Genomic DNA, 19062 nt, shown 5'->3' on the forward strand with positions numbered 1-19062 from the left:
CAGAGGAAACATTTGACAAATCCAACATCTGTTCATAATGAAAACAGACAAAAAAAAACTAGAAAAAGACATGTCACATGTTTCTAAATGCAAGAAGTCACTTCAGCACTATTCTTTGTGTCATTTTAAACAGCAAAATCACCACAGAAAAAACCACACAAAAATGTGAAAAATGTAGCATGAAAGAGGTTGCAAAAAAGCATTTGTTTCTAGTACGAGAGCTAAAACAAGAAAGCAGTGTCATTTTGTTCAATCTCAGTTGAAAATGCGTACATCAGGTGACTAAAAATGTTCACTTCTCCGAGCATATCTGTAAATATCATGAAAGTGCAACAGATATGTAGTTGGGGGTTAGCAATAAATTTCAGTGAATAGGCAAATTCTTAGATACAGAATCTGAATATGAGGACCTATGGTATCTGATAGAAGAATTTTATCTAGAATATAGAAATAACACTTAGAATTCAATAAAAAATACAATCCATTTTTAAAAAAGAAAACAGACATTTCTACAAAGAAGATGTACAATTGATCAGTTATCACACGAAAAGATACTCAACATTACTGGCCATTAGCAAAACACAAATCAAAATCACAAGATACCACTTGACATACACTATGTTGCATGTAATAGAAAAAACAAAAAACAGGTGTTGGCAAACATATGCAGAGAAACTTGGAATCCTCAAAAATTGCTGGTGTGGGGCCAGGCGCAATGGCTCACACCTATAATCCCAACACGTTGGGAGACTGAGGTGGGCAGATCACGAGGTCAACAGATAGAGACCTTCCTGGCCAACATGGTGAAACCCCGTCTCTACCAAAAATACAAAAAAAAAAATTAGCTGGGTGTGGTGGCACGCTCCTGTAGTCCCAGCTACTCGGGAGGCTGAGGCAGGAGAATCACTTGAATCTGGGAGGCGGAGGTTGCAGTGAGCCAAAATTATGCCACTGCACTCCAGCCTGGCCACAGAGTGATACTCCATCTCAAAAGAAAAAAAAAAAAAGTGAAAATAAAGTGGTACAGTCACTTTGAAAAACAGTTTGGCAGGTCCTTCAAAGGGTAAACATAGTTACCACGTGACCCAACAATTCTACTTTTAGGATTACACCCCAGAGAAATGAAAACATATGTTCAAACAGAAACTTGTACATGAACATTCATAGCAGCATTTTTCATAATATCCAATTATTGGGAAAAATATATCCATCTGCTGATGAATGATAAATAAATTGTGGTATAACCATCGATAAAATATTACTCAACAATAAAAATGAAGTATTAACACATAGATAAATGTTACAACACAGATCAACTTTGAAAATATGCTAAGTGAAAGAAGTCAGTCATCAAATATCAGATATTGTATGAGTCCAGCGATATTACATGTTCAGAATAGACAAATCAATAGAAACAGAATGTAAATTTGTGATTGTTTAGGACTGGGGGGAAGACTACATGGGAGTAATTGCTATTCAGTATGGGGTTTCTTTATGGGGTGATGAAAATATTCTAAAATGGATTGTAGTGATGGTTTCACAATTCTGTGAATACACTAAAAACCATGGAATTGTGCATTTTCAATGGATAAATTGTATGGCATGTGAAGTATATCTTAATGAACCTGTTAAAAATACTATTTTGGTACAAACTCTTTCATTTCGCAAGTTGCCACCAGATGTTCCTCCTTTAGAAAATATCTAATTCCTGCTTCTTTGGGGGCCTGTATGTATTACCTTTAAGTTTCATAAACTGTGTTTTAACACATGCTGAATAAGTGAAAAGCTATTTTCTCTCTCATGATTATGTTTTCTAAGTACTGATCTGAACAGTAAATGTATTTGGAAATCAAGTATCCACCATTTTACCTGTTTTATTGATGATCAGTAACTGAGTGAGAGGATCACGTGGTTGTTGTCCAGGAGCAAGGAAATACAAATGAGGAGAAAGTTCCCGGGTGTAGCTGTTGTGATAGATATTCACCATGGTATACTCCACAAGAAGAGGGCAAAATCCAGCCATTAGAATTAATAGCCTACACGAAAGAAAATTGCCAACGTGAATGCAATGTCATTTCCTAATCGAACACTCTCTGAGCAGTTTATAATGTAATGGGATAAAGAAATTATAAAAATTAAACACACAATTAACTGTCACATTGATTGAGCATTTTGTCCTTTTGCTACCTCCAAATTCAAGGTGACAAACCATAGATTTGTCCTTTGTTCATTTCCCCTGTCGCTTTCTGGCCATTGAATATCCCATTAAAATTCATGAGATATTTGTCCTTTGGATGTCAAGATTCTACCTCTCTCCTGTGCTTCCACTGTGATGCTTTCCCTGTCTGCTGTCTGATTCACCATATTTTTGTGTTTTTTCGCTTGCCTTTATACCTTAGATTTGCTTTTTAATGCATTGACTTAAATAAAAAACCTATGGCAACTCTGATACTTACAGTGCTAAAAGAGCTTTTCTTTCATACTTCAACTTTAACAAGCGAACTCTTGCAATTGCGCAGATTTGCTGTCGCCAGAGAGCCACACCACCTATTGTCTTTCTCATCTTGTTAAGTGAAGAGAGGACTTGTTCCATCTCAACAAGCCTTTCAGTGTCGTCAGCTTTTTCCACTTGTACTTCTCCCAAAATAGCAATGTCTGCAAAACATAAAATAAGCAACTCATGCATACTTTATATGGCTTACTATAGGGATTTGCTCTGGTAAGGATATCATGATTAGGCTCTTCTGCGTTACTATAGGTATAATGTGGTTTTGCTGGTTATTGCCTTAAAATAGAGAAATAGATGAAATATTTATTTCTTGAACAAAAGGGATAGAAAGGAGACCTTAGGTAATTTAAGGTCAAGATAAATAGGCAAGGTCTTCACAGTGCTTAGGAATGACTTGGAAAATTAGTAAAGGAAACAAATATCTTACATGTTCAATTAAGCTACAAATTGACATGGTCTGAACAGGGAGTAAACTGTAAATGGCAAGCTACAGACTGGGAGTTAGCTCTACATTGTTACTGCAGATATTTCAAAACAATTCAGTTTTGAATAGTTTCTGAGACTGCATTCTTTTGTGTGTTCCCTGTAATCTCTGGATACCCAGGATACTGTCCATCGTATAATGCTAAAATAATCCTAATATCAAACCTCAAAAAACACACACCCGTAAATGTATAAGTACAATGACAGGACACAACAACACACTGTGAAGGAAGATATAAGGATCTTAAGACAGTGGTCAAAAGTCTATTAAAAAAAGTAGCTGGGCGTGTTGGCGGGCGCCTATAGTGCCAGCTACTTGGGAGGCTGAGGCAAGAGAATGGCGTGAACCAGGGAGTAGAGCTTGCAGTGAGCCGAGATTGTGCCACTGCACTCCAGGCTGGGCAACAGAGCGAGACTCCGTCTCAAAATAATAATAATAATAATAATAATAATATCCCTGAATAATAATAATAATTATTATTATATAATATAATTATTATTATTATTCAGGGATATTCTGCTTCTCATTAGTTGCAAAAGACTGTCACCTGTCTTACCAAGGGAATAAATATTAGTTATTTTTAATCCATCAGATGGGCGAGAGCACAAAGAAAGCTAAGAAATCTAACATGTACAAAGGAAGGAAACATTTTTAGGGGGAGAAGATTCCTGTGGAAGCTTTCATCTTTAGGGAAATGGCAGAAAAAGGAGAAAACCACCATAGGTAGGCTAAATGAAAACAGCCCAGAACAAACAAATTCTATGGTTATATGTGGGCTAAAATAACTGACTAGAATCATGCGGTACCTAAGTCACAAAACGAGTTTACAGCATCTACCAACTTTTTTTCATGGAGCCTTTTCTAAGTGCATAGAAACAGTACACCAGTAGCTGGGGGCAGATACTGAGAAAAATGGAGAGAGAAACACAAGAAGCTGCATAGTGTCTTGAGCACGACATCATCAGGGTTCATGGGTCTTTCCTTTTGTGGAATACATTAGTCCACTAGGGTCCAGTCACTGAATGAGAGAGTGGAGACATATATACTAACAAATAAATAAACAAAAAGTGATGGCAGGCTGAAAATCAGTGAGATTAATCGTTACCGAGATATTTGATAGCAGGACTATAGAGAAATATATAGAATTTTTCCAGTGCTATAATTCAAAGTCATGTCTAAGGGAAAGACCTGATTCTACCTTTAAAACATTCGAAGCTGGAAGTGGGCTGAATCTAATAAAACCTGTGCTAAAGCTCAGATACTTGCCAAATACAAATTAGATGAGTTCTGCCATCCACATCAGCAGCCTTGCAGAGGAAGAGTCATGCCATTTTCTAGCCACTGTTTACCTCAGCGTTTCTGTTTTGTTAAAGTAATGTCTATGATAAAATACAAATTTCAAGACATATGAAGAAGCAGGGAAATATAACCCCCAGGGAAGAGGAAAAAACATCAGAGTCAGTTACTGATAAGGGTCATTAGTCACATGGCCCACATGTTAGAATTAAAATACACGAGTTTAAAAATAACTGTGATAAATATGTTATAAGATCTACTGGAAAATATGGACACTATTGGGAGCAGATGAGAAACAGTAAAGAACTGAAGCTCTAACATTTAAAGAACAAATGAAAATGTTAGAATGTAAAAGTACAGTATCAGAAATAGAGAGTTTATTTGGTTCAGCTTTAAAACAGTCTGAACACAAGAGAATAAGTTATTTGTGACCTCGAAAATAGGTAGATAGATATTTCCCAATTTCTAACATAAAGAAAAAAAAGAAAAACCTGACACCAGAGAATCTGAGATCTGTGGAAAAGTACAATATGTCTAATTAAGACTTTGTTCTTTATCTTTGGCCTACAGGAATTTAATAGTTTCATTTTTAAAGTATTGTTTGGGGCTCTTAAGTGTTTTAGATCTGTGGGTTCATGTTTTATATAAATTTATGATTTAGAATAAATGTTCTATCTGAAGTTGCCCTTAGAAGCCTAGGGCTCATATGAGTGCAGTGAGCCTTGGATGTAGGAAAATGGATTATTTTTAACTACAAGGCAATGTTGACAAGGATGTGCTTCACTTTTCCACAAGCTTGTCTAAGAAGAGCCTTAATCATGAACCTCACATTTTGTAATCCATCTTTGAAACAGTGTGCTCTTGAAACATATGCTTTTACATAGTAATTTTCATGCATTTTATTTACCCGATTCATTGATTGTTGATTTTCCTTCTAGCTTCAGGAAGACTTCATTCAAAGTTGTCATGGAAACACCATAATTCTCAATTCCTAGGTCAGGATAACTATCAAGATCCTTGTAAAGTTCTAAGGAATACATACACAGCGGTGAATTAAAACAAGAATCACAAGTGAACTGAAGACAATTTTTCAAACTAATAAGCACAAATCTATGAAATTATACTTGTGATATGTCAAAGACATTTGAAAATTAGCATTTCATAATAGATCAGCTTATTCTGCAAATTCTATATATTTCTATTGTACATCATGTGTTACAATCCATATATTTCTATATCAATATTAACTTACATTCATTTGCATTTCTAGTAAAGTTTAATCTTAGCCTTTTCTGACTTCTTTTTAAAATTTAATTAACTGTGAAACTCTGGGTTTTTCAACTCTAAGCCTAATTAATTGAAGAGTCTTTTCTAGAAAATAGATATAAACGGGAGCCATTCATGCTGTAACTGACAAAAGGAAAGGAATTAATTTTTTGAGAATTAATTGGATGGTGCAGAACCTTCTGTAGTTTAGAAAATATTTGTTAAAGAGAAGTCATAGAATATAAACCATTTAAAAGTTTTCTAACAATGGAAGAAAAAAAATCACAAGACCTAACAGGCAGAGAATGTGGAATTGAATCGGGGAATTTTCCTGGAATTGTGACAGTGGTTATTTCCTCTAGCAATTTTATATCTATTCATTCTTTAGTTCGTTCATCAAAATATACCTATGCATCCGTCATTGTTCATGAAGCAATGAACAGTACCCCAGCCCGCACGGATTTGAACTATAGTGGTTAAATCAAGCTTAAATTAAAACCTAATTCTAACGCTAGGGTGATTACAGAAGTCCTGAGGCTTCGATCTCGAGCTCTTGCTTGGGCAAAAGGATAAGTTAAAAGCTTTTTGTCTGACTAGAATGCCACATACAGAAAGGTAGAAAAGAAGTAAGATTTAATATGCGCCATTCTTCATTTTACCTAAAACGTTTGCAAATTTTCTTTAAATTATAATGACTGTTAAAAAGTGCTCATTAGAGTTTGCTTAACACTTTACCTGATGATTCTAAGGAATGCTTGTGTTGTCACCATAAAATGTGTATTTGAATGAATGTATATGTCTTTGTTAACCACATATACAGCAAGGTTAATTGTTTCAACCACTAATGCGGGTCCTCATAGTGCCCCATTGTTAAGGAACAGGTTCCCTGAACAACAAACGTAATTAGTACGTTTTTATGCATTAGCCTGAAAAACCCAAAGTTATTGCATAGTTCTCACTGAGAGAGATAGCCACATCACAGGGCTGTTTAATGTAGTGTGTAAGCCAGAGGTTTTCTACCATTTGGGTTTGTGTACATTTATGAATACTAGAATACTATGTTACACACTACTGGGAAGAAGGACTAAAAGAAGCCCTCTAAAATGCCCATGCATTACAATACAACTATGAGAATATAATTCTATTTCTCACTATACAGAAAACAATTCAGTTATTGTACTATTCTTTTGATTATGTTTCAGTACCTGAGCATACTGTAAGACCTTGATAAATGTTAGTTGTAATAATAATAATTATGATGATGATGACTATTATTTACATATTTTATTTCACAGTGTTCATATACATTACCTGGAAATTTATTTGTTCTTTCTAAGGGTAATGTATAAACAAGTTTTCCTTCACTTTTGGCTGATAATTTGGCATCAGGGATGTGCTGTTTAACAAGTGATGTTATGTTTTCCTCAACACATACTTCATTTAACTGCAAGCTGGCATTCAGAAAAAAAGACATATGTTTGACATAGTCTCTAACAGCAAGAAAATAATTAACTAGTCTCTATAGGACAAAGAAAATCAATTAAAATCTAATGCCAGAAATAGGTCAGACAAACATGAAATAAGAGGACACAAACCCAAGAAATAAGAGGACAAAAACCCAACCAAATCATATAAATGTGATGGACAAAAGAAAAGAATGAGCTAATGAGAGTTACTGGTGAGGTTACTCAGGGGTGGTGCCCAGAGAATTCTGATATTGATTCAAGCCTCTGAAGAGAGAGTAGTCACAGACCGGAAATACCAGGGTTGCAATAGAGCAAAGGTCAGGAGTATGCAAAATGGATAACGTAGCAGATGATGTTCAGTTTTAAGTTGACTAAATAGAATTGTTGTATTGCTTCAAAAGAACAGGAGATTTGTGATAAGTATAGATGCCAAACAGTTTCAGTTATTCAGTTTAGACATCCAGTGCAAATTTACTAAGTTCTTAGTATGTGACAAACGTCATACTAAGTGCTGAGGATACAATAGTGACTAAAGCAGCATTATTCTGCTCTTATGGAGTTGATTATCTAGTGGGGGAGACAGGAAGAAAACATGTAGACAACTAGATGAGTAAAATAATTATCAATAGTAGTAGTGCTACGAAGGAAACTGGATTATAGACAGAAACAAATAATGAATGAATATGGGTTTGCTTTTCTTGTAATGCTAAGCCCAGAACTTTGAATAAGGACAAAGAATCATTGAGAAAATCAGTTTATCCATTGAAAAACACCACAGCTATTTCTTCATTATAGAGAAACAGACAAACACAATAATCTATTAATTAAGGTTATAAAGTATACAGTGGGCAAAATATCAGTAGTGACTTGGCTTTGAAATATAATTTTGGCATTTGGAATGTGTTATTTAACTTACCTAAACAGTTACTTTATTAGAAAACTGGAATAATGATTCCTAGCATCTAGGGTTATTCTAACAACTGAATAATAGCAATGTTTATACTTAGCCCTTAAAAATGATAGCAATTTTATTTGACCAAATGCATGTCAAAAATTATTCCACTGACACATAAGGCATGTATGAACGTAAAAGAATATATGCTATTTTTTTAGCAGTAGTGAAATCCACTAAAGGAATGAAGCAAAAAATGTCGTAGTTGTTTTCCATGATGCTGACGCCTGAAATGAAAACAATTTAAGAAATATTCCTTGGCCACTTGTAGAACTTGTGCTGAGTGCTAGGGGGGAATGAATGAATCATGCAGAAAGTCATTCCTTGAGGAGCTTACAGCTTGAAAGGGGAGGTTATAAAACTTTTTCTGTAAAATGTGTACTAGATAGTACATTTTCTAGGCTTTATAGACTATTAGGACTCTGTTGAAACTCTTCCACTCCGCTGTTGTAATGTGGAGGCAGCCAGAGCAGTATGTAAAAGAATGGGCATGACTGGGTTCCAACCAAACTATATTTACAGCAAGAGGAAGTAGGCTGGATGTGGCTCATGAGCTATAGTTTGTTGACCCTTTGATTAGAAGAAAATAAGGCAATTGCACAAATAGGAGTCCATGAAGGGGACTCGCAAATTGGGCAGGGATCTTGACTAGCACTTTTTATTTTGAGAACATGTTATGTTTCCATGCAATGTGCCAGGCAGTCTCTTATTTATTTTTCTATAACCTTTACTTGTAAGTAGGAATTGCTACTCTCACTTTGTAGGTGAAAACACCGAATTTCAGATCATTTAGTTAATTTCCAAGAAGAGATTCAAGCAAAGTGCTATAAGAAATTTAAAAAAAAATTGGGACATTACACAGAAGTGAAAGATTAATAAACTCTACATGAGACATTTTTCAAATAACTTTCCAGGACTTAAACAAGTGCAGATGAGTTAAGGAAACTGTCATTCTATTTTCTTTGTCTTGTCATCATATGTTTGTTTTCTTTCTTAAGTATACATGGTATAAATTTACAAGAATGACCAATCATGTAATAAAAAAGTAGTTTAGAATATGGATTTGACTACTAGATTTAGAAATTAAAAATATTCAGGTTCAATTTCTGGTTCCAGCACTTCTTAACATAGGGAGTTTGTAATTTCATCCATAAAGTAAAAGTAACAACACTTCTATTTTAAACAATAGAAGATTTAGGAGGGGAAGTAGAGCAAGATGGCCAGATAGAACCCTCCAGAAATCCCCCCCTCTGCAGGAACACCAAATTGAACAACTGTCTACACAAGGAAGCACTTTCATAAGAACAAAAAATCAGGTGAGCAATCATAGTGATTTTAACATCATATAAGGAAAGAAGCACTGGAGAGGATAGCAAAGACAGGCTTGAATTGCTGACATAACTTCCTATCCCTGGCAGCAGCTGTGTGGCACAGAGAGAGAATGTTGTATGCTTGTGGGAGGGAGTGGACAGTGATTGTGAGACTTTGCATTGGAACTCAGTGTTGCCTGTCCCAGTGAAAAGCAACGTAGGGCAGAATTCAGCCAGTGCCCACAGAGGGAGCATTTAGACCAGCCTTCGCCAGAGGGGAATCATTCATCCCACTACAATGGACTAAAGTGCTCTGGGATGGAAATAAACTTAGGACCACAGGGATTGCAATTCCTGGACAAGTCCTGATGCTGTTCTGGGCTCAAAGTCAATGGACTTGGGGTGCAAAAGACCTAGAGAGACACCAGCTGGAGCAGCCAAGGGAGTGCCTGCTTCACTCTTCCCCCAACACCAGACAGTGCAGCTCACTGTCCCAGGGGAGACTCCCTCCTTCTGTTGAGGAGAGGAGAAAATAGGATTTTGTTTTGCAACTTCCATACAAGCTCAGCCACAGCAGAACAGGACACCAGGCAGAGTTCTGAGGACCCTGTTCCAGGCCCTTGCTCCCAGATGACATTTTTAGACTTACCCTAGGCCAGTAGGGAACCTGCTGCCTTGAAGAAAAAGAGCCAGTCTGGCAGAATTCACCACCTCCTGACTAAAGAACTTTCGGGCCTTGAATAAACACCGGCAGTAGCCAGGCAGTATTTGCCACAGGCCTTGGCTGAGGCCCAGGGCTCTCCTGGCTTCAGGTTTGACCTAGCACATTCCCAGCTGTGATGGCCTTGAGGAGACACTTTCTGTCTGAGGAAAAGAGAGGAAAGAGTAAAGGGGACTTTGTCTTGCAGCTTAGATACCACAGTAGAGTAGAGAGCACCCAGGTGGACTCCTGGGGTCCTGGATTCTAGGCCTTGGCTCCTGGATGGCATTTCTGGACTTGCCCTAGGCTGGAGGGGAGCCCATTGCCCTGAAGAGAGCTACCCAGGCCTGGCAGCATGTACTACAAGCTGCCTGAAGGCTCTTGGGTTTTGAGTGAACATCAGTAGTAGCCAGGCAGTACTTGCTGCAGGCCTGAGGCAGTGGTGACTATGGGGAGAGACTCCTTCTCTTTGAGGAGAGGGAAGAGTGGGAAGACTTTGTCTTCTGGTTTGGGTGTCAGCTCAGCTGTGGCAGAACACAGTGCCATGTAGATTCCTAACATTTCTGACTCCAGGTACTTGCTCCCAGATGGCATTTCTCGACCCACCCTGGGCCACGGGGAAGCTTGCCACCATAAAGGGAAGGACACAAGCCTGGCTGTATTTGCTACCTGCTGCCTGAAGAGCTCTTGGGCTTCGAGTGAACATTGGCAGTTGCCAAGCAGTGATCGCTGCGGGCCTTGGGAAAGACCCAGTGCTGTATTGGCTTTAGATCTGACCCAGCATAATCCTAGTGGTGGTGGTCACAGGGGTGCTTGTGTCACCCCTCTGCCAGCTCCAGACAACTCAATACACACACACACACACACACACACACACACACACACACGCACACGCACACACACACTCCATTTGGAGAAAGTTAAGGGAAGAGAACAAGAGTCTCTGCCTGGTAATCCAAAAAATTCTCCAAGAACACCAAAGTGGTACCTCTAAGAGTCTGCAAGAATCACAATGTTACTGGGTTTGAGGGTGCCCCGTAGTGCATATACAGCTGCAGTGACCAAAGATTTGGACCATAACATTCTATTCCCTTTGAATACTTGGAAAGCCTGCCCAAGAAGGATGGGTACAAACAAGCCCAGACTGTGAAGACTACAATAAATACCTAACTCCTCAATGCCCAGACATTGATGAACATCCACAAGCATCAAGACTATCCAAAAAAACATGACCTCACCAAATGACTAAATAAGGTACCAGGGACCAATACCAGAGTGAAAAAGATACATGACTTTTCAGACAGATAATTCAAAATAGTTGTTTTGAGGAAGTTGAAATAAATTTAAGATAACACAGAGAAGGGACTCAGAATCCTATCAGATAAATTTAACAAAGAGATTGAAATAATGTTTAAAAAACAAGCAGAAATTCTGGAGCTAAAATGTCAATTGACATACTGAAGAATGTATCAAAGTCTCTCAATAGCAGAATTGATCAAGCAGAAGAATCAATGAGTTTGAAGACAGGCTATTTGAAAATACTCAGAAGAGACAAAAGACAAAAGAATTAAAAAAGAATGAAGCATGCCTACAAGATCTAACAAATAGCCTCCAGAGGGCATGTATAAGAGTCATTGGCCTTAAGGAGGAGATAGAGAAAGAGATAAGGATAGAAAGTTTATTCAAGGGATAATAACAGAGAACATTCCATGCAAATAGAAAACAAAAAAGAGCAGAAATAGATATCTTTATGTCAGACAAAGTGGAGTTCAAGACAAAAACCACAAAAAGAGAAAAAGAATGTCACTACATAATGATAAAAGGGTCAATTCAGCAAGAAGATATAACAATTGTAAATACATATGCACCCAACACTGGAGCACCCGGATATGTAATGCAAATGTTATTAAGGCTAAAGACAGAGAGACAGAGGGAGACCCAATACAATAATAGCTGGAGACTTCAATGCATTACTTTCAGCACTGGACAGACGATCCAGACTGAAAATCAAAAGCATTGGACTTAATGTGCACTATAGACCAAATGGACCTAATAAATAATTATAGAACATTTTATTCAATGGCTGTGGAATACACAGTCTTCTCCTTAGCACATGGATCATTCTCAAGGATAGACGATATGTTAGCCACAAAACAAGACTTAATTTTTTTTTCAAATTGAAATTATACCAAATAGCTTCTCTGACCACAATAGAAGAAAACTAGAAAGCAATACAAGAGGAACTTTGGAAACTATACAAACACATGGAAATTAAATAATATGTGTTAGAATGACCAGTGGATCAAGGAAGAAATTAAGAAGGAAATTGAAAAATTTATTGAAACAAATGAAAATGAAAACACAACATGCCAAAACCAATGGAATACAGTGGAAGCATTACTAAATGGAGGATTTATAGCAACAAGTGCTTACATCAAAAAGATGGAAAAACTTCAAATGAACAACCTAACGACACTTCTTAAAAAACTAGAGAAGCAAGAGCAAATCAAACCCAAAAGTCATAGAATAAAAGAAATAATAAACATCAGAGCATAAATAAATAACATTGAAATAAAATAAACAATACAAAAAGTTGAAAAGTTTGAAAAGTTAAACAAAATGGACTTTTAGCCAGACTAAAAAAAAAAAAAAAAAAAGAGCAAAGACAAAAATAAAATCAGAGATAAATAGGAGAAATAACAATTGATACTGCAGAATTTGAATGATCATTAGTGGCTACTATGGGCAACTATATGTCAACAAATTAGAAAACCTAGAAGAAATGGACAAATTCCTAGACCCGTGCAATCTACCAAGATTGAACCATGAAGAAATCCAAAACCTGAACATACCAATAACAACTAGCAAGATTAAAGCCATAATAAAAAGTCTTCCAGCAGAGACAAGCGAGGGACCTAATAGCTTCACTGCTGAATTCTACCAAATACTTAAAGAATACCAATCCTACTCAAAATTACTCTGAAAATAGAGGAGGAAGGGATACTTTGAAACTCATTCTATGAGGCCAGTATTGCCCTGATCACCAAAGACACATCAAAAAAAAGAAAACTACAGGCCAGTGTCACTGGAATATTGATGCAAAAATCCTTATCAACATACTAGCAAACCGAATTCAATAACACATTAAAAAGATCATTAATCTTGGTCATGGTTGGATTTATCCCAGAGATTCAAGGATGGTTCAATGTATGGAAATCAATGTGATACATCATATCAACAGAATAAAGGGCAAAAAAGATATGATCACTTCAACTGATGCTGAAAAAACAATTAATAAAATTCAACATCTCTTTTGAATGATAAAACCCTCAAAAATCCGGGTGTAGAAGGAACATGTCTCAACAAAATAAAAGCCATATATGGCAAACCTACAGATAGTATCACACTCAATGGGGGAAAGCCTTTTCTCTAAGATCTGGAACACAACAATGATGCCCACTTTCACCATTGTTATTCAACATAGTACTGGAAGTCCTAGCTGTGGCAATCAGATAACAGGCAGAAAAAAAAGGCATCCAAAATGGAAAGGAACAAATCAAATCATCCTTGTGGGCAAATGATATGATCTTATATTTGAAAAATCCTAAAAATTACACCAAAAATCTATTAGCACTGATAAACAAAGTCAGTAAAGTTGCAGGTTACTAAATCAATATACGAAAATCAATAGCATTTCTATATGCTAACAGCGAGCAGGCTGAAAAAGAAATCAAGAAAGTAATACCATTGACAATAGCTACAAATAAAATAAGATACCTAGTGATAAACTTAACCAAAGAAGTAAAAGATCTCTATAGTGAAAACCATAAAACATTGATGGAAGAAATTGAAGAGGACACAAAAAAGGAAAGATATTCTATGCTCATGGGTTGGAAGAATCAATATTGTTAAAACGTTCATACTACCCAAAGCAATCTACTTATTCAACACAATCTCTATCAAAATACCAATGACATTCTTCACAGAATAAAAAGCAAACTCCTATTTATATGGAACGCAAAACGCCCAGAATAGACAAACCCATTTTTAACAAAAATAACAAAACTGAAGGAACCACATCATCTGACTTCAAATTATACTACAGAGTTATAATAACCAAAACAGCATGGTACTGGCATAAAAACAGACACATAGACTAATGGAACAGAAGAGAGTTCTGTATGCAGTTCTGTATGCAGAAATAAATCCATACATCTACAGTAAACTCAGTTTCAACAAAGGAGCAGGAACATACATCGGGGAAAGTCTCTTCAATAAATGGTGCTAAGAAAACTGGATATCCATATGCGGAAGAATGAAACTAGACTCCTATCTCTCACTGTTTACAGATATCAAATCCAAATGGATTAAAGACTTACTTATAAGTCCTCAACCTAGGAAACTACTACAAGAAAACATTGGGGAAACTTCCCAGGGCATTGATCTGGATAAAGATTTCTCTGCCCCACAAGCAGAGGTGACCAAAGCTAAAATGGACAAATGAAATTACATCAAGTTAAAAAGCTTCTGCATGACAAAACAAACAAACAGTCAAGTAAAGAGACAACTCATAGAGTAGGAGAAAATATTCTCAAACTATCCATCTAACAAGTGATTAATAATCAGACTATATAAAGAACTCAAACAATAGGAAAAAATCCAATAATCCAATTCAAAATGGACAAAATATCTGAATAGATAGTTCTCAAAAGAAGACATACAAATGACAAACAGGCATGTGAAAAAGCTCTCAACACCACTGATCATCAGAGAAATGCAAATCAAAACTACAGTGAGATATCATCTTATCCCAGTTAGAATGACTTTTATCCAGAAGACAGGTAATAACAAATGCTGGCAAGGACGTGGAAAAAAGAGAATCATTGTACTCTGTTGGTGGGAATGTAAATCAGTACAGCCACTATAGGCAACGTTTGGAAGTTCCTCAAAAATCTAAAAATAGAGTTACCACACAATCCAGCAATCCCACTACTAGGTATATAACCCAAAGAAAGGAAATCAGTATGTCAAAGAAATATCTGCACTCTCATGTTTATTGATGCACCATTCACAAAAGCCAAGATTTGGAAGCAACCTAAGTGTCCGTCAACAGACAGTTGGGTAAAGAAAATGTGTTACATACACATAATGGAGTACTATTCAGCCATAAAAAGAATGAGATTCTGTCATTTGCAACAACATGGATGGAATGGAGATCATTATATTAAGTGAAATAAGCTAGGCACAGAAAGACAAACTTTATATGTTCTCATTGGTTTGCGAGAGCTAAAAATTAAAACAATTGATTTCATGGAGATAGAGTAGAAGGATGGTTATCAGAGGCTGGGAAGGGAGGTGGGGTTAATGGGTACGATAATACTGTTAGTAGAATGAGATCTAGTATTTGATAGCACATTCTTCACAGATTATATTACATGTGAATATAATTATATTACTGTGACATTCTTCACAGATTATATTACATGTATAATATATTAATATGACTATAGAGACTATATTAATATGTGCAATATATTGTTGAATACAGTCAACATATATTAAAATAACTAAAAGGGTATAACTGGAATGTTTATAACACAAAGAAATGATTAATGCTTGAGTTGATGAATACCCCATTTATCTGGATTTTATTATTATGGACTGTATGCCTGTATCAAAATAGCTCATGTACCCCATAAATATATACACCTACTATGTACCCATAAAATTAAAAGTTAAAAATAGAAGATTTAAGTAAAATAATGTTAAGTATCATATCTGAGTCACTCAATAAATTACAGCTAGAATATGCTGCTATTCAAAATAAAGATAATAAAATGAAGAGGATGGACAGGAGGAGAAGAACAAGAAAGAGGAAGATCTAGGAGGAGTGGAAGCAAGTAGCCGACATAAGAATATATTAACACCCTGGGTGAGAGATAATGAAGGTGTAAAATATAAGTGTGTCAGTTGAAAAGTTTCCCTTAATATATACCTCCGTTAATAAAAATTGTGTTGCAGATATATATTTAAAAATCATATTTATCTAAACTTTTGTTATTATATTCTCAATATCTAAACTCTCCAGATCAATATCTCTTACATATACATACTAACTAGGTAGACACACATACGTATATATGTTTATACAAACACCTGTGTATAATAATAAAAGTTTTTCTTATGTGTTGTAATGTTTTGCTTCAAGCATCATGCCTTACACTAGACCAGTTCTCATTTACTCCCAGCCTTCTTAAGTGGCCTTACCTTAAGTGATATCCAATCCCCCATTTCTTCTTTAGAAACAAAGAAGAGCCTGCACACTTTAGCTTCCCTTGGGAGAGAAATACTTTCCTGTCTGAAAAAGAAGAGCAAAGAAGAAAGTTTGTTAAAACGTGGCCCATTCATTTCCAAGAAAAGACAGGTAACCATCTATATAACCAAACTTTAATTCAGGAGCTTCTAAGCTTTTAAACACAGGGCTTGATAACAATTCAATGAAATAGATACATTTTAATCTCGTTTACATACCGTATTTTGCAATCCATCCCATCAGGGAGGTTAAATTTTGTGGATATATGTTCTAATATAGAAAATTATCCCATTATATATTTTAACAGATGAAACATTAAAAATCATTTGAATATTTCAAATGGATTTCCCTCAATTCTGAGTAAAAGGATGGATCTCTTAGAATCTAAACTTCACTTAGTTTTCAATAAGCGAGTTTCCTGGCAGATCATGCTTCTATGTGACCAAATTGTACAAAATTCTACAAGATACACTGAAATGGTTGCAAGAGGCTTTGTGTCCAGGTCAAATTACCACCAGCCGTTCAATTGACCAGATACAGCTAGATTGCCGAATTACAAAATATAACTGCTCAGAGAACAATCCATATTTTTGAGATCTTTTCAAGTCCTCCTCAGGGTACTTAACAGAAAGCAGTGATTACCCGCCAGGATGTCGGCCTCATCCATGAACTGGGTACTGAAGAGGATCACGCGGTCTGTTTTGCGTTCTTTCAGAAGGTTCCATACTTGATGTCTTGAAAAGGGATCCAATCCAGCAGTTGGTTCATCCAACAGGAAAATCTATAAACGAGGAAAGTATATAAAGCGGTTTTCCACAAAGGTGAAGTTCTTCCAGAAAACAATGCAAAAACCATATTGATTATATTTAACAGAATATTATGGTTAGGATTTAGATACTCTATTTAATGTTCTATTATGAATATTTTATAGCACATGTTCTTTGCAAATAAAATATTTGAACTATTACCAAAAGTTCCCATTTTTTAAAATGTGAATTCACCTGCAAATTCAGTGTGACTCACCTGAGGATCTCCTAAAATGGCAATCCCAAAGGTTAGCTTTCTTTTCTGTCCACCACTTAAGTTTTGAGCAAGAACATCCTGAATATTTTTCATTTCCAATTCCAGCAAAACTCTCTGTATCTAACCAAAAGACAGTATTTATGTCATACACCAAAATGTATTCCTCTTTTAAAAATTTATAAATACATGGCTGTAAAGTGTAAATGGTTAAAAGCACAAACACTGGGCCAGGCACAGGGGCTCACGCCTGTAGTCCCAGCACTTTGGGAGGCCAAGGTGGGCAGATCACGAGGTGAGGAGTTTGATACCAGCCTGGCCAACATGGGGAAACCTCGTCTCTACTAAAAATACAAAAATTAGCCAAGTATGGTGGCTCGTGCCTGTAGTCCCAGCTATTCAGGGGGCTGAGGCAGGAGAATCGCTTGTACCTGGGAGGCGCAGGTTACAGTGAGCCGGTACAGGGTCATTGCACTCCAGCCTGGGCGACAAGAACAAAACTCTATCTCAAAAAAAAAAAGCACAAACACTGGAGCCAAACTTCCCGGGTTTGAATGTCAGGCACATTAACTAGTAAGTTGGTCAAGTTACGTGCTCTCTTGAACCGCATGTATAAGATACGGATAATAATAGCACCTATCTTATAGGGTTGCTATGAAGAATAAATGATTTATTAGATTAAAAGTTAAGGATATGCTTGGCACATTGTAAATTATATGCAATGTTAGCTATTGTTTAAATTGGATTTTCTTGTCCAACAATTGTACGACGATTTGCACACAAATAATTTAAAATTAAAACTCAGTGCAAACAGGTTTTAATAATCTTATTTTGACCAACACATTAACTTTAACACATTTATGTACCTCTTTTTTTTTTTTGAGATGGAGTCTCACTCTGTCACCCAGGCAGGAGTGCGGTGGCTCGATCTCAGCTCACTGCAAGCTCTGCCTCCCGGGTGCACACCATTCTCCTGCCTCAGCCTCCCGAGTAGCTGGGACTACAGGTGCCCACCACCACGCCCGGCTAATTTTTTTGTATTTTTAGTAGAGACGGGGTTTCACTGTGTTAGCCAGGATGGTCTTGATCTCCTGATCTCGTGATCCGTCAGCCTTGGCCTCCCAAAGTGCTGGGATTACAGGCATGAGCCACCGCGCCCAGCTATTTATGTACCTCTTTATCCACTTCTTGTGGCAGAATCCCTTTTATTTTAGCAAAGAGTCTGAGGTTTTCTCTGACAGTGAGGAAGTCAAATTGCACATTGGATTGTGGGCAAACTCCAGTCAGCTTGCTGAGGTTTTCTAGGTCAGCCACTTCTGAAAGCTTATTGTTATAGATGGTGACTGAACCTGTAACAAAGGAAAAGTTAATATCAAGATAAGGCTTAAGATATTTCTTAATAAAATCACTGATAATTAAGTGTTGTATGTATGACTTTATCTTCACAGTTTATACAATTCAGGCATTAGAAACTTCTACTTTAGTTGTATAGTATACTGAAAAACTGTTCCCACCTGCAGCTTTTCCCATCAAGGTATAGTCTCTTTGTCTACCCCTCACATTTAGCTTTGCCTATATACCCCGTAAGATCCTAGCAAATGTGATACAAGCAGAGTCTGATGAAGAGCTTCTGCCTAGTGATTTGTCTTTGCTTGCTGCTGGGATCATGCAGATCATTGGGTGAAGAATCCTAGTGGGCCTTCTGAAAGATATATTTCCATGTGGGAAGAGACAAACAACCATCCT

General features: G+C 36.6%; 1 protein-coding gene across 5 annotated transcripts in view; it reads right to left on the bottom strand.

The window, feature by feature from the left end:
* The window catches only part of ABCA8 (ATP binding cassette subfamily A member 8), a 79456-nt gene that overhangs the window by 29084 nt on the left and 31310 nt on the right, over positions 1 to 19062 (bottom strand). For all 5 annotated transcript variants that reach the window (XR_004430393.1, XM_033181970.1, XM_033181968.1 and 2 more), the window contains 8 exons: positions 18490 to 18665; positions 17320 to 17439; positions 16939 to 17077; positions 16251 to 16341; positions 6867 to 7006; positions 5197 to 5316; positions 2457 to 2655; positions 1870 to 2036 (listed from right to left, as the gene is read on the bottom strand). Coding sequence is in view for 4 of the 5 variants with exons in the window: in XM_033181970.1 (XP_033037861.1) it covers positions 1870 to 2036; positions 2457 to 2655; positions 5197 to 5316; positions 6867 to 7006; positions 16251 to 16341; positions 16939 to 17077; positions 17320 to 17439; positions 18490 to 18665 (1152 nt within the window). In the remaining variant the exon portion in view is untranslated. The remainder of the gene's footprint in view (positions 1 to 1869; positions 2037 to 2456; positions 2656 to 5196; positions 5317 to 6866; positions 7007 to 16250; positions 16342 to 16938; positions 17078 to 17319; positions 17440 to 18489; positions 18666 to 19062) is intronic.

The sequence above is a fragment of the Trachypithecus francoisi genome, unplaced genomic scaffold, assembly GCF_009764315.1.
Source record: "Trachypithecus francoisi isolate TF-2019V2 unplaced genomic scaffold, Tfra_2.0 Lachesis_group20, whole genome shotgun sequence".
Taxonomy (NCBI): Eukaryota; Metazoa; Chordata; class Mammalia; order Primates; family Cercopithecidae; genus Trachypithecus; species Trachypithecus francoisi.